Source organism: Narcine bancroftii, chromosome 14 (genome assembly GCF_036971445.1).
Source record: "Narcine bancroftii isolate sNarBan1 chromosome 14, sNarBan1.hap1, whole genome shotgun sequence".
In the NCBI taxonomy this organism is placed as follows: Eukaryota; Metazoa; Chordata; class Chondrichthyes; order Torpediniformes; family Narcinidae; genus Narcine; species Narcine bancroftii.
In genome coordinates, this window is record NC_091482.1 from 47,580,431 (window position 1) to 47,606,994 (window position 26,564).

The following is a 26,564-nucleotide window of genomic DNA, read 5'->3' on the forward strand; positions in this document are numbered from 1 at the left end:
GTTCTGTGCAAGGATAATGCAGTTAGTCTCACTCTCTTGCCATATTTTCATAGTCTGCAAATGGCTGCCAGATAATTAACGTAACACACACTTAGTGTGATTTTAGAGATATTTTACTGTCGCATGGCAGTTCTCAAAAATCTTTTTTCCACCACAAGTTTCTGCAAAGCTCAGTACACAAATGTGCTGGAGAAGCCCAGTAGGTCACGCAGCATCAATAGCAAGTAAAAGACAGTCAATGTTTCAGGTTTGAGCCCTTCATTTACTCTCCCCCCCAAAAAAAAAACATTCTGCCCTCTCCCCCATTGCTACTCAGCTTTTTCTCTTCTACCCTACCCCTTCAAAAACCTGTGTTTCTCCTGGATGTTTGTGCACTGCATGAGACCCCCAGCATCTGCAGTTTTTCTTAGTTACCTTCTACAAAGCTTATGCAGTGTGGGGAAAACAAAGGAAAACAGACTGATGTTGATAAGAAGAGCCGCTATATTTTCAGATCAGACATCAGCTTGAACAAAAGGAGCCAAGGCCCGAAAGCACGGCTGATATGGCGAAAGCAGGACTGCAACTTGAAATGGGGACATACTCCTTGTCCGCCGATTAGTGCATTACAATGGTGCTGTGTTACTCAGCCCAGGGCAATAGGAGAGTAATCTGGAATCCTGTCTACCTGCTGAATTTAATCACACGAATTGTTTGTTTAAAACTGTGGAGCGCAGGGGCAAATAAAGAAAAAAAAAGTTTCTTCCTCTCAAACATTATGGAGAGCCCTGTATGCCCAAAAGAGGCCCTGTAATCACTACCTTCACTACTGCTAGAAGCCATGGTGGGAGCATTGATCATTACAACTTCAGGTCAGCCACGGAAACAAGAACTTTAGCTTTCAGAAGCAGCAAAGGAAAGGGTAATTAAAGAGGTAGAGACCAAAGGAGATGTCTGGCCATGCTCTTGGCCCACCAAAGTTCTCCAGGTTATCGAGCACTTCTGCGTTTGGCCATCCTTTGCTCTTATTGCTAATCTGCAACAGGAGGTCAAAGGAGGAATGTGCCAAAGGTTTAGACATTAAATAAACTATTGTTAACTTTTGCCATGCATTGAGACTGCTGGAATACATTTATCCCATAAGAAAACAGGTTACATATTCATGATGAGACTATCTGGAATGTTGTGGGACAGAAGGATTTTTAAAAATAAATTTAAAATGTAGAATTTTTTAAATATATTTTTAAATTTAGACACACAGCACAGTAACAGCCCATGAGTCCATGCCACTCAAAGACCCCAAATAACCTACACCCTAGTATATTTTTTAAAGGGTGGGAGGAGCACTTGGAGGAAACCCACGGAGACTCAGGGAGAACTAACAAACGGGTAACACCAGATTCAAACCCAGGTCACTGGGTGAACTGCTAAGTTAACTGTGCCGGATATTTTTGTCATCTTATTAGGCAGAATCTCAGCACCAATTTTAGTGAAGCTACCGTGGCTTTGAAGCTTCAGTGATCCCTGTACAGTAGCAAAAGGGAGTCGTGTGATCTGATGGCAAGGATGCTGGAAACAGCCAGGCCCACAGGAGTATGTCCTGGCACATAAGGTAAACTCAGATCACAACAGGACAACAGTTGGTGAGATTTACAGTAGTTTCTGGAATGCGGGAATCTTGCTCGAAAAGACAGTGTGGGCAGTTCAGTGGGTCAAGCAGCCCTGAAATGACTGGACATCTGTAAATGCTTGCACGAGGCATTGCTGCTTTAGTGCTAATGAGATTGGTTGACAACCACATCTTAATATATATTTGGAACTGGGAACTTTTGGCTAGGAATTGATCTCCTGTGGAGACAGGATACTGAGCATATGAAGTGTTTTTTTTAAACCAAATTCCAGCAACGCCTCCACTTTCTAAGAAGTCTGAGGTGATTTGGCATGTCGCTGAATTCTCCATCAAACTTCTTCAGGTGTACTGTGGAAAGTATACTGACTGGTTACATCAGAGTCTGGTTTGGAAACTTGTGTGCCCAAGAACACAGAAAGCTGAGAGTCAAGTTGACCACAAGCACCAACCTCCCCTCCACTGAAACCATCTACGTGATAAGTTCTTGCAAAAAGGCACACATCATACAGCTTAAGGTGGTGTGTGAGTGGGAAGGGAAAGTTGAGAATCTAGACCCAATTGTTACTGAAATATTATGCTTGAGAAAAACTGTCATTGGCCCATTTCCTTTGGAGTTTTGAAACCCTGCACATAACGAGTCAATGAGGAACAATTAAAACAAGGGGTTTTCAAACTTTTTCTTTCCACCCACATCCCACCTTAAGCAATCCCTTACTAATCACAGAGCACCTATGGCATAGGGAAGACTTAAAGTGGGATGTGAGTGGAAAGAAAAAGGTTGAGAACCACTGTCCTAAAGGATCCCCGTCACACTCGTCTCAATGTTGTCTCACTGCTAACTTCTGGCAGTAGGTACAGAAGCCTGAAGTCTAGCATCCGTAGTAACAGGCTCTTAAACCTCCCTATACTCCCCTGACCCTCAACCCTAATGAACTACACTGAGATCTACTGAAATATCACTTTTTTTCTTCCACTAACTGCACCTGTGAGTATTTAACTATACTTTCATATGGATGTATGAATACATCTTTTTGTCTTGGCATACTGTGGCATTTTTTTTATATACGACGGTAGTTGGTGTATCTTGTGCGCTTGATTGGCTGCTGGACGTAAGAATTACAGTACAACTGTACATTGTATTTAGGAATATGACAATAAATTCATCATCATCAAATGAAAGTGGAAGAACTACTGAAATATTTGAGTGAAAAAAAGTTATCCTTTTAAATGAACTCGGACCAGAGACCAGTCTGACCAATTTACTCACATCAGAGAAAGTAACAGCTGCCTTAGGCTAAGATAATAAAGGAAATAAAGGATTCAACCTTCAAAGACAACTGGAATCTACAAGTGTGGAACGCAAAATTATAAGTATGATGAGCCAATCACTGATTGTATCATGGCATTGAAGCGCTCATCTGCCATGAGCCCCTAAGGAAAGATCTAAGAGAGGCTGTTTTGTGGAGCGATTAATCAAAGGATCTTTTGCAAGTTACTGAATAGGCTTGACTGCACTTTTGAAATCACTACTTCTCAGGAGATGGCAAATATTCAAAGCAAAAAAGAGCTTTGGTTCATGCAGCTCACAGTCACGTTACTGCAGAGCACATTGCGGAACCTAACGAGAGATGGAGCAGAGAATATGCTCAAGACAATCCACTTGTGGGAGACACAATGGATACAAAGTCACAACTGGTATCTGTTATGGATGGCAACGTCAGGGTTATTGGGCAGCATCTTGTGGTAACAACCCAAAATGAAGATGAGATCACTGAGTGAAGATTGAACTGAAGAAAAGAGCAGGTAGAGACAGTGCTGTTGCAAAGATTGATCAGGATGTTGCAAAGATTGATCAGGATGTTGCAAAGATTGATCAGGACCGAGCAGATTGTCATTGATGAAATATAATGGTCAGGACATGATATTACAAAACGTAACGAGCTTCATGGTGAAGCATTTGTCACAGAAACTGAAGGTGATTTGGTAAAACATTCAGTTTGGAGGTTGTGAATACTCATTAAGTGTGTAGGAAGATATGTGGAAACCCACCTAATGTACTGCTGGAAGCCATGAGGTGCACCTCCACATTAAACCCAATCTGTTCATTACAAGAATGATTGGTTCCTGATGCACAGAAGGCTTGGTCAGACAGGAGTTTGGATAAATCAGAAGGGAAAGAAATGTTGGAATTTTGGTAGTGTTCACAGTGATTGGGTCAAAAAGTGGTGATCCTAAAAAGTGGTCACAATCAATCAAGCAGAAGATGATGGAAAATACCCAAAATGTTTACACCGAACTGACTGGCCCCAAAGTTTCCACATTGTTGGATTTTTTTTTGTGTGAATAATTACATGCCATCAGGAGAGCCAACAATATTTAACCTTTGATAAACATAAGAGACTAAAAACAAACTTGTATATGCTATTAAATTGTTTTCTAAACTCTTCCAGGCCGTAATGGATAATAGTTTAAAATAAATAAGCTATATTTCTCAGGATGATATTTAGATTATATATGTGCACTTAATCATAATTTCTTTTTAACATCTACTGAAGAATAAATTCAAGCAGAAGTAATAAAGCAATTACGCATGAAACTAAACTGAAATATACCACATGAAGTTGTTTATCTCAGTTTGTGAGTAGATACACATGATTTGCAGCCTGCGTGTCTCTTAAATGTCACTCTCGTGTCTGGTTCTACCAGTGCCCTTTGCAGCTTCTTCCACTGGCATCTACCACTCTCTGTAAAAGTAAATATTCCCACACTCTTCTCCTTTCCACTTTTCCTTAAGATCTGGTGAAGTTACTCCTGGATTTAGACCCAGCACCAATTAAGGACCAGGGATATGTTTCATTAGGAGTTTGAGAAGATCTGGTATGTCATCAAAGAGTCTTGCAAATTTCTACAGGTGTAACGCAGAGAGCATACTGACTGCATCATTGTCTGGTATGGAGGTGCCAATGCACAGGACAGACAGTGCCATCATGGGCACTAGACTTCACTCCTTCGAGGACATCTACAAGAGGCTATGTCTTAAGAAAGCAGCCTCTATTATCAAGGACCCCCACCACCCTTGCCGTGCCCTCTTCACTCTGCTACCATTGGGAAAAAGGTACAGGAGCCTTAAGACGAACACCCAGTGGCACAAAAACAGCTTCTTCTTCTCCGTCATCAGATTTCTGAATGGACAATGAACCATCTCACTTTTTCTCTACTTTTGCACTAATTCATTTATTTTTTTAAGACACAATTTATAGCAATTTTTGCACCCGAGATGTTGCTGCAATAACAACGAATTTCGTGACATGCTCATGACAATAAATTCTGATTTCGACAAAAGAATGAGGTACAATTTGTTTGTGGTTTTCCTAAGGAAGCTGTTGCTTTTATTACTCAGTCATCGAGTGCAGAAGATATTCTTCAGCCCACCAAGCCAATCGTGAAGCTCTCATCCACACATATCCTATGGGAACCCATTTTAGTCTCGCCACAATCCCATCCACACTGCCAGATTGTGTTGCTCGGCAGAAGATGAAGTTGATTCACTGTGTGCAGTTGAATTTGAGGAGGGAGTTCCTCAGTTCCTTCCAATTGATGGAGGGGGAAGGCTATGTACCTCGACTGATGCTGCAGTCTGAATTTTCCATGGAGTTGAAGATCGCATCTCCAGAGGGAAGGATCTTGATAAAGTATAGTAAATGTTTAAAGAACAAATAAATATACTGGAGAAGAAGGGATATTGAACGCTTGACTTCATTTCAGGACAAAATATGAGGAAGGATAAAATGATATGGCTTTATAATACATAAGTTGAATATCGTTGTATCATTTTTCAGTCTATGCTTTGCTTATTCATCATTATGAAAAGCTCAATGCAAAGTTATGCAAAATGTTTATCTGTTTTATCAATGAATTAAAGATACTTAAAAGTGCAACTACACAGTTTAGTTTATTGGATTAATAAGATATTAATTTGGAATATCATCACCCATGTTTCTTTGAAGATGACACATTTTGAAATTGGGAAATATTAGTACATGGAAAGTGTTAGCTATAAGGTGGACCTTTCATCATCCAGTGACCACCTTAACGATTCCTTTAAGTTACCATCTATAACACATGTATGAACCAGCAGTTGGGGTGGGGATGATGGGATGGGGGCCACAGCAGTTGTGTGGTTGTGCTGGAGAGACTGCAGTGGAGATTCTCTAGCTGGATTGAAAAACTTTGGGTATGGATGATAAATGGTCTTCTCTGAAGCAAAGGAGGCTGAGGTGTAATGTGATAGAAGAAATCAAAATTCTAAGAGGCCTAGATAAGGTAGGAGGTCAGAATATTTTCCCTATGGTGGAGGGATCAAAATCAGAAGAGCTTAGGTTTAAGATGAGTGAAAGGAGTTTTAAAGGGAATCTGAGTCAGTCAGAGACAATGATTGATATCTGGAATGTGTTGTCAGCAATATGGGGAAATTAAAATGAGATTTCTGCAGACTCGGGGTGAATTGATGTGAACTGGGCAGTCTATTTCTGTGTCATTTGACTATCTATAACCGACAGCACTCTACCTGCTGAAGCTTTGCACGGGCTTGGCATACGACAGCTGTTTAAAGGTTAAAAACCTTGTGTTTTTGATTTTTGTTATTTTCGTGCCTGTCCCTTTCAGAAAAATTATTGCTTGTAGTGTTACCATAGTGACTATGACATAATATGTCAAAATATCCGGGCAGGGAGAGAGCTTGATTTTCATTCTTCAATGAACCATCAAAGATACGCAAGCTCAAGATACTCTTCTTTGAATTCATCTTATTTTGTCTATTTCTCCTGATATCTGCTTAAAGTTGAATATCGTTGTATCATTATACAGTCTATGCTTTGCTTATTCATCATTATGAAAATCTCAATGCAAAGTTATGCAAAATGTTTATCTGTTTTATCAACGAATTAAGGATACTTAAAGCTGCAACTACAAAGTTTGGTTTATTGGATTAATAAGATAGTAATTCAGAATATCGTCACTCACGTTTATTAAAAGAAGACACATTTTGAAATTGAGAAATATTAGAACTTGGAAAGTGTCATCTATAAGGTGGACCCTCAACCTTTTTTCATTCACTGACCACATTCATTTAAGTTACCATCTATAATACATGCATGAACCAGCAGTTGGGGTGGGGATGATGGAATGGGGGCTCAAACCCCCTTCCCAGATCACCAAAGGGATTTTTTGTTTTGTTTTGGTGGCAAAACGTTTTGAGAATTTTCAATTTTCTTTTGTCAAATTTACAACTTTACAAGTTACTTATTTATTATATCAGTAATATTTGTCATGGCCATGGACCACCCATAACAGCACAGTTGCCATAGCAGTTAACGCAATGCCTTTATAGCACCAGCAATTGGAATCGGACTGGGGTTCAAATCCCATGCTGTCAGGAGCTTGTACGCTCTCCTCGTGTCTGCATGGGATTTCTGTGCTTTCTTCTCAATGTTCAAAACGAGGGTGTAGGCTAATTTGATGTAAATTGGGCAGCATGGACTTATGGACTGGAATGGCCTGTTACCGTGCCGTATGTCTAAATTTAAATTTAATTTAAAAAAAAAAATATTGTTTTAAAGTATTCAGGGCACGTTAGGTCTGATCATTTCAGTATGTGGGCTCTTCTACTTTGAGCTTTACTGCCAATTTTTTCCGAGCTAAGAGGAAACCAAATTCTGTTACAATCCCTAATGAATGACACTCAGTGTGTCGAAATCACGATGAAATAATGAAGAAAATTATTTTTTTTCTGAAAATTTGGTGTTCAAGCATTAATAGATGTACAAAGATGCATATCAGTCAAAAATGTAAGCTAGTTAACTCCAAGTAAAAGTGATAGTTTGTTAGTTTTTAATATCTAGACCTTCAAGGGTAAACAGCAGAATATTAATTATGCAATTCTGCACTGGTATGAACACACTCAGATTTCTGTGGCGTGTTGTGTGTGGCGTGACTATGAATGTGTGCTTTATAAATGCAAGACTGGTTCCATGTGTAAAGGCAAGGCACATTGAAGAAGATGTACAGAAGCCAAATGAGAATTTAAGAATGTAGGTATATGCATAAAATATATGTAGTCAGAATTTTACTTCCATATTAATAAAGGGAAGAGGCACAGTGGAGGCAATTAAAGAGTAGAAAGTGCGTTGTCAACCTGGCATTAGTTTGTCTTCCCATGTTGGTATCATATATGGACAGTGGATGGTGTAAGGCAGTTGTTTTAAAACGTTTTCTTTCCACTCACATACCACTTTAAGTAATCCCGATGCCATAGGTGCTCTGTGATTAGTAAGGGATTGCTTAAGGTGGTATGTGGGTGGAAAAAAAGTTTGAAAACCACTGTTCTAATCGTATCTAATTGACTCGTTATGTGCACGGTTTTATAACTCCAAAGGGAACGGGCCAATGACAGTTTTTCTCAAGCAAAATATTTAAGTAACAATTGGGTCTCGAGCAGTGATTGTCAACCTTCCCTTCCCACTCACATCCCACCTTAAGCAATCCTTTACTAATCACAGAGCACCGATAGCATAGGGAATACTTAGTGGGATGAGAGTGTAAAGAAAAAGGTTCAAAACAGATCTCATTTAAAATTCCAGAGCTCTGCTCAAGCCAGACAATTCAGGCTCCGAGTACTTTTGCAAAAACTTTGAAGAATGTCTATAAGGACTTCACAAATAGGTGTTAAATGAACATTCTGTGGAGTAATAGATTATTGCTTTGGAAAGCAACAGATGAACGGACTCCAAAGATTAGGTCCAGAGCCGCAGTGTGTCTGAGTGCAGTTGGCTGTTCTAAGATGATCATCTGGTTTTCCCTGAGAGAGAATGAGAGAGAGAGAGAGAGAGAGAGAGAGAGAGAAAGAGAGAGGGGGGAGAGAGAGAGAGAGAGAGAGAGAGAGAGAGAGAGAGAGAGATAATTTAGTTCTACAGTTCAGCAGCACCAGCTGGGACTGGAACAGGATAAGCCGGCAAGCTTGTGGAAAAACCCATTTTGAAGACAGATTGTGAGTTCTTAGTTCAGCCTGTTCAAAGCCCTTGTGACCCATACAAAAGGAGATGGCTGACTGTATAAAGTTTCACTTGAAATAAGGGAAACAGAAAAGGAACTCTGTGATGACCTGAAAGAAAGAGGTTATCATCTCGAAAACCCTGATGGGTCAAGTTTCTTCAGCAACACACTGAAGTGGCTGATCTGAAGGAATCAGTTGTGGGTGTCCAACGAGTAACACATCCCTCTCTGAAAACAGACAAGAACCTTCCTGAGTGGTAACCATTTACCTTTCAAGCACCAAAGCCTGATGAACTTTATAAATGTTAAATTCTGTGCACAGTATAAGAATTCCCTGCAAACAGTGAACTGGAGGAATGAGAAGTGAGATTGGACTATGAATCAAATAACTTTTCTGAACTTATACACACATTACATACATGTTCACTTAGAATTAGAAGGGGGGGTTAGGTTAAGTTAATAGTAATAAGTTAAATTTTGATCTTGTTTTCATGTTTAAAGATCATTAAAAGCAACATTTGTTTAACCATTTGTCTTGGTGAATTTCTATTTTTGCTGGGTTTTAGAGTCCTCTGGGCTCATAACACTGGGCTGTGTCCATTTCCTTTTGCAGGGCTTTTGCTCAGAGATATTGGTGCTCCCATACCAGACCGTGATGCAGCTGGTCAGCACACTTTCCACCGCACCCCTGTAGAAACTTGCCAAGGATCTTTATGACATACTGAAGCTCCGCAAACTCCTGAGGAAATGGAGGCACTACCGTGCTTTCTTCACAATGACATTAGTATGATGGTTCCAGGAAAGACCCTCCGAGATAACGAATCCCAGGAACTTAAATTTGCTCACCCTCTCCAATTCTGAAACCCCAATGATAACTGGATCACACATCATTTTTTTTCCCCCCTTTTCTAAAGTCAACAAACAGCTCCTTGGTTTTGATGACATTGAGTGCGAGGTTGTTGTTGGTACATCATTCAGCCAAATTTTCAATCTCCCTCTTGTATGCTGACTCATTGACCCTTTTTATAAAGCCCACTATGAGAGTATCGTCAGCAAATTTGTTTTGTTGTCGTATGGAACCATAAAGTCATAAAAGCAGAGTGAGTAGAGCCGTGAGCTGAGTGTTCAATCCGCTCAATCAATTTTCACCTCTCCTCTCCCTGACCTCTTCTTCATATCCAATTAACACCTTTTGTCTGTTGGTCTGTTCTCCTCCCCTTCCCCTTCTTTTATTTCAGGCACCTGCCTCCTCTTTACTTGTTCATCGGGCAAGGGCTCAGGCTCAGAGCATCAGGAATATGTCTTTACCTCCTCTGGCCGCTGTGAGATCTGCTGAGTTCTTCCAGCATTACAAGCAGAGCATCTGCAAGGTTCTATATTTCACTCCAAGGAGACCTGAGCACCCAGTGGAGCCCATGTGTCATAAAAAGGCTTCGTTTCTCACAGTCCTACTCATTGCATGCCCCTTTACAGTTTCTTTTCCTGAAAATAAACTTTATTATCTGACATGCACATGCACGAATCTTGAATAAACCCTTTCTTCTCTCCAGACCTGGGTACACCCCACAGGCAGCAGTTCTATCTCTATCTCTCTTCCCCACGTTCGAGAATAAAATCCCATTCCATTAGCAAGTCAAAAATAAAGATTTCACTCTGGCCAATGCTAAAGGAAAATATAACGCAAACAAACATACACAAGTGAATCAAAAGCAAGTTGCAAAAGAAATGGATGAATAAACTCATTGGGAAACCAGAGCAACATTCCCGTTGCCACACTCACTAAACGTTTAGGTTTAGAAGCCTTTTCTCAGCAGTCTGCGAGAAATCTGGCTTCAAGCACTCAGCAAAACAGAGCAATGGAAAATAGATCAGCTAGAGTTCTTGCTCCTTGGCTTACAACCAAACAAGGACTGAGGGCTTAAGGAAATCCAGAGCCTCTGCAAAGACAGTTATGACATAAATACTGTCTTGTGTACTTGCCAAATTAAACAATAAATATTCCACGTATGCTAACAGTACACCAAAATGCTGTTTATCAAGTACTGTCAACAGAAACTTAACAAGTGTGCACAGACTAAGTGAAATTGCTTTTAGTTAAATTTCCAAGATTCCTATTAGCAGGGAGAATTATTAGTAGCAGGCATTTATCTATCCGCAGTACAGATGAGAAGATAACCTGGGTACTTACATTCAGACACATATGAGGGAACTGAAACTATTGCTACCCAATCTCACTACCGAACAAGCAAAGAAAAAAAACCTGGGAAGACTCCCCCCACTCCCCTCTCCCCAGAGGTTCATTATTTGAGAACTAAAGTCCAATTTAGAAGTAGCAGAGTTCTGGCCCCTGTAAGGCATTAATTATTATTGCAATGACTATTAAACGTTATCTGAAGCAGTCACTTACAATCAAGTGGAACTGTGTCTCAAGTTCATGTCTTTGATAAAATAACATAGCTGGCAATGTGGCAGTTAATGTGGATAAGGCAACCCTACAAAAACCCAACAAAACAAACCCTAACTGTAGAAAATGCAGTTTGTGAAAGCCAGAAATTCAGGGAGGGGAATTGAAAAGATCTCGAACATCTCGGCATTAAAAAACATTATGTGTCTTCAACAAATCCAAGAGCCGAATGCTTTTTTAAATTAAATGAAGCAGCACAGTATAAAGCCCTTCTGGCCCAAGAAACTCGTGAAACCCAATTAACTTATCGAACCCTTACATTTCTGGCAATACATTCCAGGCTGCTGCGGGAAGGGGGGGGGGCGGGGCGGGAATAAAGGAGGGGACTGGCAGCGTCCTGTCACGGGCCAAAGGTGAGATGTTGGATGTCAAGAAGGCAAATGGAATGTTGGCCTTCATTGCTTAAGGGATAGAATTTAAGAGCAGGGAGGTTCTGCTATAACTGTTCAAGGTATTGGTGAGGCCTCATCTGGAGTATGGTGTGCAGTTCTGGTCTCCTTAGTTGAGGAAGTGTGTATTTACTGGCCTTGGAAGTGGCCCAGAAGAGGTTGATTCCAGAGATGAGGGGGTTGGTATGAGAGATTGGGACTGAGACTGTACTCGCTAGAATTTAGAAGGGGATCTTACAGAAACATATAAAATTATGAAAGGCATAGATAAGATAGATATAGGTAAGTTGTTTCCATTGGTGGGGGAGACCAGAACTAGGGGCCACAGCCTCAAGACTCAGGGTAGTAGATTTAGGACGGAGACGAGGAACTGCTTTTCCCAGAGGGTGGTGAATCTACGGAATTCTCTGCCCATTGAACCAGAGGAGACAACCTCAGTAAATACATTTAAGACAAGGGTGGGGTCAATTTTTACATCGTAGGGGAATTAAGGGATATGGGGAAAAGACAGGACAGTGGAGATGAGCTGATCATCAGATCAGCCATGATCTCATTGAATGGCGGAGCAGGCTCGACAGGCTGGATGGCCCACTCCTGCTTCTATGTCTTATGTTCTTACTTGAATCTGAACTTAAACATCCAGCAGATACAACAGAATTCTCGGTCTTGGATGAAATAAAATCACAAAGTCTGACAAGTCAATACCCAGAAATATTACAGCCCATCAATGTTAAGTAAGTAAGACCTTTACTTTAGGAGTCATTTTGTTTGCATGTGAATACTGTAACCATAAGTCCACTGCTCTTCCCTGTTGGTGTAAACCCGTGAATTCTTTCCAAATGAAATAAACTCTCAACTAACCACTTTCCCAACATTTCTGACTTGCTCTTCGACGCACGAGTTTAACAAAAAAAAATAATGGAGTGTGGTAGAGCAGATTTTCTTGAAACAGTATTACTGCTGATTGTGAAGATGCCAAATGCCAGCCTAATTTCCAATGTAATTTCCTTCCTAAGTAAATATGATGTGTCCCTAAATGGCAATGTGCCTAGACAGTAGGATAATAAGAAAGCTTATATTAGGCAGAAGAAAGCTGGAAAAGTCAGAGGAGTGAAACCAAAAGGAAAATCTGGCAAGCGAAGGGGGAACGTACATGGCCAAGTAAAAGCAGAGAAAATTCAAACATGTCCATAAGGAGGAGGTGGTTAATGAAGGACATTTTATTTGGACATTGTAAAAGGTAGGAGGTACATGTTAGCAACAGGGCTAATCAGATCACATTCTGTTTATGTAATAAAACAAAGGTAATATTGCACAAAATTGCCTTCAGCCTGCCATAGGGCAGAGAAAGATTCACCATTAAGGTTGCCCGCCGCCCCTTACAATCAGAGAAAGAGAAGCAAAGGGGTCTTCCTAGAGTCACTGAATGTCAGTGGATTTGTCTCCAGCGCTCCCACAGTGTGGTGATACAATTGCGCCTGTCCGCACCCCTGCCTGCCTACTGAAGGGGGCGACCCTGTAGGGAGGTAACCTGGGAGGCTGGCTCCACCTACTCCCTGCCAATCACTGGCCCCACATAAAGGCTTGCGCCGGCCCTTGGGCAGGAGCAGAGCACACGGAGCCAGAAAGGATACAGATCCTGGTGTGCAGGTTTTAAGCTAATTAAAGCCTGCAGTAGAGCCTTTCGTTGTTTGAGCCTGATTGTTCACCTCTACAGTTTCATGACCCAGCACCCAGGGCCCTTTGGGAGTCTTCCTTGCCCTCAGCACCCTCTTGAATCCAACCTGGTTCTCATGAGCCAATCTCCAGCAGCCTGCTGTGAGTCATTTGACCTCAAGTCACCAGCAGCCACAACCTGCATGGATTCCTCACCTGCAAGTTGCCACCTGTGCGTGTCCTTCAGCCGCAAAACCCCTCACTGGTTCGCCATCCTTGGGGTCATTTCCTCTGCTTCTCCTTACCAACGGAGGCTGTTCTTCCCCTGTTACTGACGGCCTGAGCCTGTCCGCTGCTCCTCCAGAGTCTGCAATCCCTTGGGGCCACTGCCGAGTACAGGCGCTTCCATCTTGGGCCCAGACCCCGCGGTTGCAGCATTTTAAATAAAATACTGTAGGATCCTTTAAAAGGTAGTTTAAAGCAGTAGGAATGGGCAGTAAAACTCCGTGGGGGAGTGCCATGTCTCTGCTCCCTGCTCTCCCCAGGACTGCTCCAGTGGTAGTGCTACTGTTATAGTAGAATCAGAATTTATTGTCATGAACAACACTAAATTCATTGTTTTGCGGTAGCATCACAGTGAAAACAAACATATAAATAACCTTACAAAAATAAATAAATACAGTACATGAAAAATCAAAGTAAGGCAGTGTCTTTGGTTCATTGATCATTTAGGAATGTGATGGCAGCGGGGAAGAAACTCTCCTTGTGCCGCTGAGTGCTCGTCTTTAGGCTCTGTGCCTCTTCCCCGATGGAAGCAGTGTGAAGAGAGCATGGCCTGGTGGTGAGCGTCCTTGAGGATAGAGGCTGCTTTTTTAAGATACCGTCTCTTGTAGATGTCCTCGATGAAGTGAAGTCAGGTCCTCTGATGTCACAGGCCAGGGTAACAACCAACTAGAGTATTTTCTTGTGCTGAGTGTTGGCACCTCTGTACCAGACAGTGATGTAACTGGCCAGAATGTTCATCTGTCCATGTTTTCGAGAGTGTTTGGTGACATATTCAATCTTCTCAAACAACTCACAAATTATGGCAACTGGCAAGCCTTCTTCATGATTGCATCAACGTGGAGGCTCCAGGACAGATCCTCGGAGATGTTGACACCCAGGAATTTAAGTGCTTGTCCTGCTCCGCTACTGAGCCTTCGATGAGATCTGGATCGTGTTCTCCTGACTTCCTCCTGTGCTTCATCATCTCCTTGACTTTATAACATCAAGTGCAAGGTTACTGGTGAGAGACCACTCAACAAACTGATCTATCTCCCTCCTGCCATTTGTGATTCTGCCAACAACCATGGTGTCATCAGCAAATGTATAGATAGGATTGGAATTGTACCTGGCGACAGTCATGTGTGTGTAGTGAGTAGAGCAGTGGGGTAAGCATGCATCCTTGAGGTGTGCCTGTGTTGATAGTCAAATGGTTCCAATTCGTACTGACTGTGGTCTTCCAATAAGGAAGTCAAGGACGTAGTTGCAGAAGGGGATGCAGAAGCCCAGCGTTTGGAGCTTCTTGACCAGCACTGAGGGAATAATGGTGTTGAAGGCTGAGCTGTAGTTGATGAAGAGCAGCTGTATGTATGAGTTGCTGCTTTTGAGGTGATCCAGAGCTGAGTGGAGAGCCAGTGATATTGTTTCTGCTGTGGAGCGATTGTGACGATAGGCAAATTGCAGTGGGTTCAGATCTTTGCTTAGGTGCGTGTTAATTCTGGCCATGACCAGCCTCTCAAAGTATTTCATCACAGAAGAAATAAGTGCTACTAGGCGATAGTCATTGAGGTAGTTCCCATTACTCTTGAGCACCGGGCCAGCAAAGCTGCCATCTGTCTTCATAAAAATATCTGAATGCGACTGTGCTGTATTAGATGTCCCAGTGGCCAACCATTTCAAATTCTGCACCAACATGTCTGTCCATGGCCTCATGCACTTCCAAACCAACCCCCCCCCCCCCCACCCGTAAACTGGAGGAGCAACACCTTATATCTGGGCACTCTCCAATTTGATGGCATTAACATCCACTAATCCGACTTCCGTGAGGTCCCTCCCCGTTCCCCTCTCTTTTTCCATTTCCTTTCCTCCAGCTCTTCACCCTCTTCCCTCTCCATCCCCTCCCCCACCTCTTCCTTGTGGCACTGTGCTCCCCCTCTGCCCCTCCTCTCACCATTTTATTCGGGAGCCTATCTGCTTTTTGTTTAATGAAGGGTTCAGGTCTGAAACATTGGTTATGTGTCTTCACCTTTGCTATAGAGAGATTGGTGCATAACGTGCCTACCTTCTCCAGCATTTCTGGGTAAACTACAACCACAGCTCTGCAGATCTTCTTGTTCAACTCAACAAAGTTGAAGAAGCTTGACACCACACAGCAATCTGCTTGTCAGGCTGCCCTATCTGCAACAATTCACTCACTTCACCATCGATGCACAGTAGGAGCAGCTTGTACCAACTCCAGGATGCACGACACTTTAGACAGGGTGTACGCATCTGTGCCCAAGTGCTCACTTAGCTCAAACAGCGAGATGGACTTGCAGTGCAAAAATCCAATATCCCTTCCCGACCTTCATTGCTCTTACCCGAGATGCTGTTGGAAGCATGGCCTGGAACACAAACTGAATTCTCCCAGGCTCCAGGACATTCTCTCAGGCCTCAGTGGACATTTCCAGACAATCGATGGATTCATGCAGCCTCCGGCACATGGAGCAGATGAAGAATCCCAAGTACGGGCTTCCAGCAGTTGAACGTTCTCTTCCCAGCTCTCCAGTGTTGATAGAATTAACATGCCCACTGTTACTTCAATGAAATTCACCAACGTTGAGAACCTGGCTCTAACTACATCACAAAATCCAAATAATTCTGCAAGTGGAGGCTGCAATTGATTCTGATGTCATCTGAGAGAGGCACTCCAAAAACCAGCAACTGTTCCTAAAAACATCATATTCTGAGAAGATTTAACTTTCTCCCTCCAATGGATGGCACTTAACTGACTCAATGTTTCAGAGTCATTGTTAAAAATGATGCAAATATCACAATTCAGGTGGACACAGTATGGAAACCAACCACAGCATGCTGATTTGCTGCACGATCACTAAGCTACCACACTGTACTTCTTAATAGGGAGGGAGCGCTCAATCCAAATTCCTTGATAAGACGTCCATTGGGTCTTATCACTGGAACTGTGACATCCACACCAGCTCCATCATTGCTGGTGCAGACCAGAACTCCTCTGCCAGTTGCCAACCACAATGAAGCCATGGATTGGTCATCTAATGGGAATGACCTCCCAAACCATTCCATCCGCAGAGATATGAACAATCTCCCAGCTAACTAGGAGATCTCTGTGACGTCAGATCCAATGAAAGAGGCAGGCCACTCAGTAAGACCATCGCTGATTCAATCTTCACCTCAACACTACTTTTGGAATCTCTCTCCAGGCCCCTCAACTCCCTGGTAGTTCAATTCTCCATCATACTCCATCTTGAAAAAAATTAAATGGCTCCACCTCCACTGCATTCTGGAGTCACAATCATCTGAGAGAAAAATTGATCTTCACTTTCCATCTTAAACAGAGAAGTCCTTGCTCTGAAACTGTGCCACCTACTCTATATCACTTCATTTAGATAAAGAATCCTCCCAGCGTTCATCTGCCTTGCCATAAGACCACCTCTTTTTCTAAATCCAATGAGTAGAAGCCAACCTTTCTTCATTTACTAACGCCGTCCTTCAGGGAGGCACGGTTAGCACAACGCTGTAATAGCGACAGCGATCGGGACCGGGGTTTGTAAGGAGTTTGTACGTTCTCCCTGTGTCTGCATGAAATTCCTCTGGGAGCTCCGATTTCCTTCCATCCTTCAAAATGGTGGCCGGTCAATTGAGTGTAATTGGGTGGCACCATGGGCCTGTTACCATGGTTTATGTCTAAATTTAATTTTTTTTAACCAACTCCAGGAATCCATCCTTCCCTGTACTGCATCCAACGCATGTAGAATCTGCCTCTATACGGAGATCTTCGCAACATGTAATTTCTGATGCTTAAAGTATAAGGACAGTGGGTACATGGAAGGTCCAAGTTCCTGACCATCCAGACAGGGAAACCGGTAAATAAGATTCATTTGCAGCAGCTTCCTCTCATTGGCAGTGGATGGAATCTGGCACAAACCATCACTCTGTGCCATCAGCCACCGTCCCGGTTGGGAGCAGCAGGCGCAGTAATGGTGCTGGCTCCGGAGCCCGCCGAATAGCCATGGTGGCCCTCCAGCATCATCGCTATTCCTTGCTTTCTCTCCGTAACCGCTGTCTCTTCTGCAGTTGCCATAACCATTCAAGTCTTAACCATACCGGGCAATGCATGTTCAGGTCCTTCCCCACCATTTACAAGCGCTGAGTTACGGACCCGATCCCGATGCCTCTGATGCCATACTCTTCGGTGGTAAAGCCAGTGATCTATTGGCAAAGCAGCCTTGGCAAATAAATGAAATTATTTCCACACTCCACCAATGATCAGGGGAATGGGGTGCCAGTACAATGGGCTGCTTCATCCCGTATGGTACTAAACTTGAACTGTATTGAAACCGCACACATAGAACTGCATCCCACTTTTGATTTGTGCTTGTAAGATTATGGAATGGCTTTTCGACTGTCAGGAGACAAGTCATTTGCATGCTGTGTAGCTGGCCTCCAACACACTGATGTGTGGCTTGTCTAGTTGAGTTTCTGGCGACTGGTGTCCTCCAGGTCATTGAGGAGAGTCTTAATAATGGTGATTGATATCATAAACTATGGGTGAGTAATGAGACTTAATCTCTGGACATGGTGCAGGTAGCGCAGCCGCTGAGTTTGATGCTGAATGACGGTACAGTCTACGTGGAGGTTGCCCATTCTCCCTGACTGGGTGGGCTCCCATCTTCCAGATTCCTCCAACGCCCCAAAGATGTGTAGGTTATTCGGTGAGTTAGCCACTGTAGATTGCTCCCGACATGTCGTTGAGTGGGATAATCTATGGAGCATTGACGAGAAATTGGAGAGAATAAAAAGAATGGGTTTGATGTAGGATTAGTGTGAATGAGGATTTCATGGTCAGAAGCCTGAAGGATGTGACCCCATGCTACACAGCTATGACTCAACGGTCACTGTCTGACACTTTGGTTGTGCCTGTTATTGATCACAGCAGTCTTGCCAGACTACCCTTGATGCATGCAGGGCTGCTTCACATGCTGAGAAGATGTACATGGTATCCAGTGTGGTGCTATCACGAGCATCTATCCCACTTCTGACTTGAGGTCCTGTGACACCACATCAATGACTACAACTAGAATTCAATCCAATGCCCTAACTGAAATCTACCAGCAGTGAATAATATCTGGAGAACTTTACAGCAGCAAACCTTCCAATAACACTGTTATCCAACTGCTTTTAACACAAAGATAGGATCGGATAGATTTTTACATGTGGGGAAATTAAGGGATGGGGGGGATGGTGGGGAGAGGCAGGTAGGTGGTAGAGATGAGCCTATCATCAGATTGGCCATGATCTCATTGAAGGCTTGATAGGCCGGATGGCCAACTCCGCCTCCTATTTCTTATGTAAAGAGGTTCTATTTCTCAGCAAAATACTTTTTCAGTACAACATAAGGTGCATTAATAATTGTGAGATGTTAACCTGATGTATCCCGAGGAAAGGTCATTGATGTGCAAAGTCGTATTTTTCTTTCTTCGGGGGTCTGCACGACCTGCTGAGCATCTCCAATAGTTTCCACTTTTAACATTTAGTTGAAAGCTTGGTGCATTTCTGAGGTGCAGAAATGGTGAAGTGATAAGGTACAGTTTTTAAAAATAATATGTTGAAGTGGCCTGCGGCCATCACCGCAGGCTGACACAGAAGACACCGTTTGAACACAGCAATCGGGTAGGCTGCATGAGGCATCAGCTGCCTGTTCTGATAGGCTGCTACAAAATGGGCTCTGCCAGCCAAATGGTGGCGACGGATCGCGAAAGGGCCTATCGGCACCCAGGGCGGCACAAACCACACCCGTCAATGATGCTGCAGCAAGACTGGCCGATCCATCCAATCGCCAACGGCGGTATGTGAGGACACCAATCAGAGCCTGAAGGGACACGGGTCATTCCCGTAGGTCATATGGCAGCTAGGGTCTGCCTGACTATATAAAAGAAAGCAGCCAGTTCATTAAATCAGTGTCAACTGCACTCCTTGTTATGTGTGTCTTATTTCTGATCTAGAACCTCGAGACACGCCACAATGTCACTAATAAAAATATGAACAGATTTACCCTCATGTCCTTTTCCCCAGACCACACTGTACAAACAATGAGGAAGTGGAGGGACCCAGCAAGCGACAGAGAGAAATTGTCACGTCAGGACCTATTTATCAAGACTGTCTAGAAAAGTGATTGGAATTCGGAAGAAATTCATTGGCTGGGGAGTGCTTTGATTTATTCAACAATGTTCATGTTATTTCATTCTTTGTTCTAGTTCTGGATTTTCAATTCTGGCAGTAGCCAATCATTTCAATTCTGAGTCACGCTCCCACACTCCCATGTCTGCCCAAGGCCTTGTCTACCATCCCATCCTGGCCACCCGTAGTTTGGAGGAACAACACCTTATTTTCTGTCAGGGCACTTTCCAGCCAGATGGCATTAGCATCGACTTCTCTGGTTTCTGCTAACCTGCTCGCCTTTTTTTCCCCCCTTCTACCCACCCAGCCATCCCTCCTCCCCCTGATCGCTGCTGACCTCCTCCCTCCCTCCTCCACCTATCATCTCCTGCCTTTGCCCCATTCCATTCTTTTGTTCAGACGCCAGCCGACATTTTTCCATACTTTGATGAAGAGCTCAAGTCCGAAATGTCAGTTATGTATTTTTAACTTTGCTTCATAAAGGACACTGTTTGACCAGCTGAGTTTCTCCAGCATTTTGTGTTTTTACACTAACCTCCACACTTATAGACTGATAGTTCAAAAGTTGTATTTTGATGGTAAAGTAGAAAATTGAGGCAGTGATTCTTGTATCATCTACATCTTCAGAAGTACTCATCAAGTTACTCATTTAAATGGTAACGACAGAAGAACATACCCAAATATAGTCAATATAAGAGCCAAGAGACTAGAGCTGCCTTGCTGTCGTTTCTGAAGCAGCTGTGGAGTTGGACTGGGTGGTTTGTGAGGTCACCTCCAGAAGGCAACCGTTCCTGAGAAAGAAGTTACAAAATTGGCAGGGCTAAACCCAACATGGTCTTTAACTATAATTTTCCTAACTTCATTCGAAGGCAGAACTGGAATTTACTGGTATAGTTGTAAAATGGAAGACACAAGTCTGAAAAGTGAAAGGCAATGAATATTTAAAGCTACTATATAAATATGGAGTTTTTAACCTTTAACATAGATATTTTAGCTTTAAAGTTCTAACCTTGGAATGTTCCCCTTGGATACTTTATACATATTTGCTCAGGTTATGAAAAATAAAATCAAACTGAGAATTAGCTCGGAAGGAAGGAAAGAAACAAAGTATTTTTTTAACAAAATAAGAGTGAAGCCTAAATTTGATCTTGTTTTAAGTTATGAAATTATGACACGGACACAAATTCAACTCACCAGGTGAAATACCAGTGTAGATATCAGTGAACCTGGGGTCCCTGTCCTGTGAAAACAACGGGTCTGTTTTGTCCATTGATTTCCCATGCTCTTGAACACCAGCCGATATAGATGAAACAGGGGCCTTTTAAATAAAAGGTGACATGAGGCTTTTAGATCATCATTAATTTTATTTTCCAGAATGCAGGCTTTGATTTAAGCTGAAGATATAGGATCCATTTGTTTTAACTGCAATATCGGGCAACCTTGAACAAAATATCAACTAGGTTTATGGGCTTGGCTTCAAAGCATTCCTTATAATGGGTGGCCAAACTTGCTTAACATAAGAGCCGCATACCATAAGCTTCAGATGATTGAGAGCCGTAGCAATCACAAGCCATACCAACTATCATTAGCCCTTTACAGGTGCCCATAATATCCAAATGTTCTTTCTTTTCTTTCTTTGGCTTGGCTTTGCAGACGAAGATTTATGGAGGGGTAAATATCCACATCAGCTGCAGGCTTGTTTGTGGCTGACAAGTCCGATGTGGGACAGGCAGACACAGTTGCAGTGGAAAATTGGTTGGTTGGGGTTGGGTGTTGGGTTTTTCCTCCTTTGTCTTTTGTCAGTGAGGTGGGCTCTGCGGTCTCCTTCAAAGGAGGTTGCTGCCTGCCGAACTGTGAGGCGCCAAGATGCACGGTTTGAGGCGGTAAGAGCCACCTAAAATACCCGAATCCGGCTGTCGGGAGGCCACCTGAAAGCAGAGAACCCGTCCCCAAGGTGTACTTACTCAACCCACCTCGGGTAGGTATATTCTCCGCTTCCAAGCGCACCCCCTAGGCACCTGAGAGCGGCATGACAATCAGCCAGCGACCCAACTCCCCGCGCCTGACAGCTCCCGTCCCCGCTGCCCAGCCACCCAACTCCCCGCTGCCTGATGGCCCCCTCCTGCCCCGACATCCCGCGCTGGCCGCCCCAGCCCCAGGAGCCGGCGTTTGCTCCGCGGCACCTCTTCCCGCTGTGGACCTTTCAGGTGGCAGAACAGTGCCTTCAGCGCTGCCACCTGAAAGGTCCGCACCCACACCCGCTGCCGGCTCCGGAGCCGCATTTCCCAGGGAAAACCACCTTCAATGGCATGTGAGGTGTTGTCGCGAGCTGCGGTTTGGCCACCCCTGGCTTAGAAGAATGCAATAGATGTGCGCAATTACCTGTGAAGGGTCATAGGATGGTAGACCTTCCCTTGGACCAGCTTCCAGCTCAGCCTGCTGTTGTTGCTGAAGTTGCCTGTAACATAGAACATGAGATGGAAGAAAAAAATCACGGCAACGGTTATTTAAATAAATTGGACTTGAGAATGCAGATTATTTCCTTTGCTGAGATGACAATGCAGAAACCACCATGACTTCCAGCTTAAATGATTAGATTTCTCTAATAACAGCTGTAACAGAAATTACATATTATCAAAATATGAAATTCCACATTTATTCCTGCAAGTTTGAATGCCTTAACAGCTTTGTGAAGATCTATATTTGTTCCGAATGCCCCCCTTAAAAAAAAACAGAACCATGCAAATGTCAATGCAGAGAATTTATAAGAAAGCTGCTGATAGAAATGATCAAATATCAATTATCAAACTATAAATGATTTTCTTTGATTTTTCATTGATTCAACAATTCATAGTATGGGGTTAGCCTATCCAGATTCATGTGGCTCATTGGTTAACAACCCCAACTTCTGGAGATCACTTGTCAGGATGTTCACTAGTGACTGCATAATGTGCACTTTTATTCACCACACCTCAAAATTACGTAGCTCATGTCTGGATGAAACGAAGTTTATTGTCAGCTACTGTACAAGTACAACCTGATGAAAAACCATTCCTTGGTGCAAAACACGCAGACACACAACCAGACATCACGCACATACAGGCAAACAATATACGCAAGACAAATATTCATAGAAACAAATAAATATTTCTTCATGAATAGGAGAATCTTGGAGGGTTAAGGTGAGTAGTTCCTTTGGTCGTTCAGCATTCTCACAGGCCTGTGGAAAGAAGCTGTTCCTCAGCCTGGTGGTGCTGGCTCCGATACTCCTATATCTTTTTCCCAACGGGAGCAGCTGAAAGATACTGTGTGCAGGGTGGAAGGGCCCCTCAATGATTTTGTACACCCTCTTCAGACATCGATCCCAGTAGATCATGCCGATGGAGGGGAGGTGGGGGTCCAGTGATCCTCTCTGCCACTCTTATGGTCCTGTGGATTGACCTCCGATCCATTTCTCTGCAGCAACCGAACCACACTGTGGTGCAGCCGGCTAGGACATTCATGACAACTTTCAGACATGGGCAGCTATACATTCATTCATAGTCAGCAGGACACCACCAGGTACTTGTGGGGTCTCAATGACCATCTCCAACAAGAGAAAACTTACATTTACGATTAAATAAAAACTTACTTTGTCCTTCTAAGTTTACCATCAACTTATGCTTATTTTTCCAAACCAGATGATTGTGCAAGCGTTTTCAAACCATGATGTGGCTCATCCCACAAAAAGTGGTGGGGAAACTCAACAGGTCACGCAGAATCCATAGAAAATAAAAGGCAGTCAATGTTTTAGGCCTTTAATCAAGAGTGTTGAAAATTAGGCAGGTGGAAGAGGTGGTAAGAAGGGGGTGGGGGGAATGGGAAGGGGGGTAGAACACTGGCAAACAGACAACAGGTGGATTCAGGTGGGAAGGTAGAAGAGAATAAAAGCTGAGAAGTAATAGGGGAGAGGGCAGAGGGCTAAGAAAGATAGGTCTTTGATCAGAGAAGGGCATGGAGAGCTGAAGGGAGACAGAGAGGTGGAGAAAGAGAGGCAGAGGGAGGGAGTGAACAGAAATGGGAGGTCGATAGTGATGCCACCAAAGTGGAGACTACTGCTGAGATGGAATATAAGGTGTTGTTCCTCCAGTTTGTGGGAGGCCTCAATTTAGCAATACACAAGGCCTTAGTCAGATAGCCAGTGCGTGGAATTAAAGTGGTTGGCCACTGGGAGTTCTAGCTTACTTTGAAGATCTGAAAGTGACAGATTGTAGCATCACAATCTCCATAAAGAAATTTATGAAGGAGGATTCCGGCCCCCCCTTCTTTTTCCCCCTCTGATGCTTCTTCACCCATTGAGTTTCGACAGCATGTTGCACATAAACTTTATCATTTTTTTATATTTTGGACATCACTCATTTTTAGAGGGATTATCTCACTATTGTTTACTAGCACTGGAAATTTATTACAAAAGTCTAAACTCTTGAGGACCTTGAGAATGTAGTTTGGAAAATTCCTACAGGTGGTAACACACCGCAAATGAGACAGGAAAAAGTCACCTGAGCTTTGTCACAGACGAGCTGAGCCTGCAGGGGAAGTCCCTCAACGCACAGATGGGGGAAGTTGTGTCAAAGGGCCACAGGGATGGCAAGAGTGCTAAATAAACGAGTGCCGCCACTGTGCTCCCGGCAGGAGCAGGAACCTCAGCCCACCCAGCAGGAGCGGCGACGGCGACCTCAGGGTCCCAGGTAGGTGCTGTGGGGACATGTCGGGGCGCCAGCAGTGGGGAAGTGCTTCCAGCATTGACTTAGATGCCAAATCGACGTCAAGATAGCTTTTTCGGTGAATTTAAGGTCTCAAAAGAATATCCGGCATACAAGTCGACTGCCCCCATCCCCCCCCCACCCCCCACCCCACCATTGAGAAATTTTTTAGGGTTTCACAACTCAACTTATAGGCCAAAATATATGGTATTTTATTCTGAACATGTATTTATAAAAAAATGCAACCTTTAAGGTTTTTAACTTTCGTCACTATTGGGACTAAATCTTGTTGACCAAACACTGCAGCTAATGAAGTAATACAATTCTCATGACAATACATTGTTATTCCACATGAACATTTGAAATTCAGCCATCCACAATATGTGTCTTGACTTTAATTACTGTTTTGCTTTCTTATTGTCTGTTCCCTGCTCAAGGTCAAATTAATCCTTAAAATTCCCTCCCCTTGCACTTATTTTAGAACACCTGCATTCAACATCAGAAATCTCTTTGTACATCTCGAGTCTGCCATTAGTGTGCCGGAAATCTGAAGTAAAAGCAAAACGTTGGAGAGGCTGGGCGGCAGGGTTACTGTAGCGATTAGCGCAACGTTGTTACAGCGGCAGTCACCTGGCTTCGAATCCCGTGCTGTCTGTTCTCCCCACGTCTGCATGGGTTTCCTCTGGGTGCTCCGGTTTCCGCCCACCTCCAAAAACGTAAGGTTGGGTGGGGGGTTGTAAGTTAATTAGGTGAATTCAGATAGCTCGGGCTCGTGGGCCGGAAGGGCCTGTTATTGTGTAGTATGTCTAAATTTATTTTTAATTTAAAAATGTTAACTCTGGAGAGATCATGAGTCTTATTGCCCAGTGAGCAGATGGTTCAGTACTCCTCACCACTTCACCCAACATCCTAAGGCCTGACACAGAATGCAGAGTGGAGAAACAGAAGTTCAGTTCTTCACTGCTCTGACACTGCTCCTTTCCACAGCTCTGAATCTGCCATTTCCTCTCCAGGCTTCTGCTGCTCTAAACTCCAGCTCTGAAGAAGCAAAGAGAGACCAAGGCAGGAAAATGAACTGAAGGAAGATGCAGCAGACAGATGCTGCCGGAATAATAATAAGCAGATGGAGTGAATATTTTTAGATTTAAACATCAGAAACCCTGGCGATTAATATAAACGTGTGATGGAAAGTGTACTGACCGGATGCACCATGGGGACACCAAATCCCACCCACCGCCCCAAGTAAAAAGCGCTACAAAAGGTAGTGGGCTCAGCCCAGGACATCATGGGCAAAACCGTTCCCACCTTCGAGAACATCGACAGGAAACGCTGCCGTCAGAGAGCAGCAGCAATTGTCAGGGATCCACACCGCCCAAGACACGCTCTGTTCTCACTGCTGCCAATAGGAAAGAAGTGTTATCAGACTCATGGCGTGAAGTTGAGGAACAGCTGCTACCCCTCCACTATCAGGCTCTTCAGCAACACTCAATCCGGGACTCTTAGTTTTGCACATTATTGATGCTTTCCTCTTTGTGTTGCACAGTTCGATGATTTTTTTTCCTGGCACATTGTCACCTGATCTGCAGATTCACGTTTGTAGAGCCTGCTTCAACACTAGGAATGGGCAAAGGAGGCCATAACCATCATTGTGCAAGTAGGTGCTGTTAAATTGCAGTCCAACACTCTAACAAATGTAATCACATTCAGAGGCTGAACTCACACCAGCAGAACAATTTATTGCATCTGTTCAGTCCTTGCAGGTTATTTGCTGCCTGCTTCCATTGAGTCATTCAGTATGGAAACAAACCTTCAGCCCAATGACCCTGCACCAAACCCCCATTTTCGATAAAGGCTTCATTCTGAAACATCAGCACAGCTTCTCTTTCCACTAATGCCAGCTGACCTGTTTCCAACGTTTTCTGTGGGGAATAAACCAGAGCAGCTTGAAGAAATTCCGACAGACCATGGAATATAGAGAGGGCCAGATGTCAGGGGTGAATCTAGGTAACTGGAGCTGAGGGGTATGTGATGGATATCAATGCTGGAACCACTCTGTCAGACATTGACTTGGAGGCACACAGACAAATGCCATGGGGGTCAAGTTCTCGCCCAGGGAAGAATCCGAATTGTTCCATTCTATCCTGTACTCCTCCTACTTATTATTCTGCTCTATGTCTGATTCCTTTTTCAACTAATTT

The 26,564-nt window shown here is 43.4% G+C and overlaps 1 protein-coding gene across 10 annotated transcripts in view; it reads right to left on the reverse strand.

Moving 5' to 3' along the window:
* arnt2 (aryl-hydrocarbon receptor nuclear translocator 2) overlaps positions 1-26,564 on the reverse strand; it is a 347,931-nt gene that overhangs the window by 99,376 nt on the left and 221,991 nt on the right. For all 10 annotated transcript variants that reach the window (XR_011348485.1, XM_069910315.1, XM_069910319.1 and 7 more), the window contains 2 exons: positions 22,007-22,082; positions 20,819-20,942 (listed from right to left, as the gene is read on the reverse strand). Coding sequence is in view for 9 of the 10 variants with exons in the window: in XM_069910315.1 (XP_069766416.1) it covers positions 20,819-20,942; positions 22,007-22,082 (200 nt within the window). In the remaining variant the exon portion in view is untranslated. The remainder of the gene's footprint in view (positions 1-20,818; positions 20,943-22,006; positions 22,083-26,564) is intronic.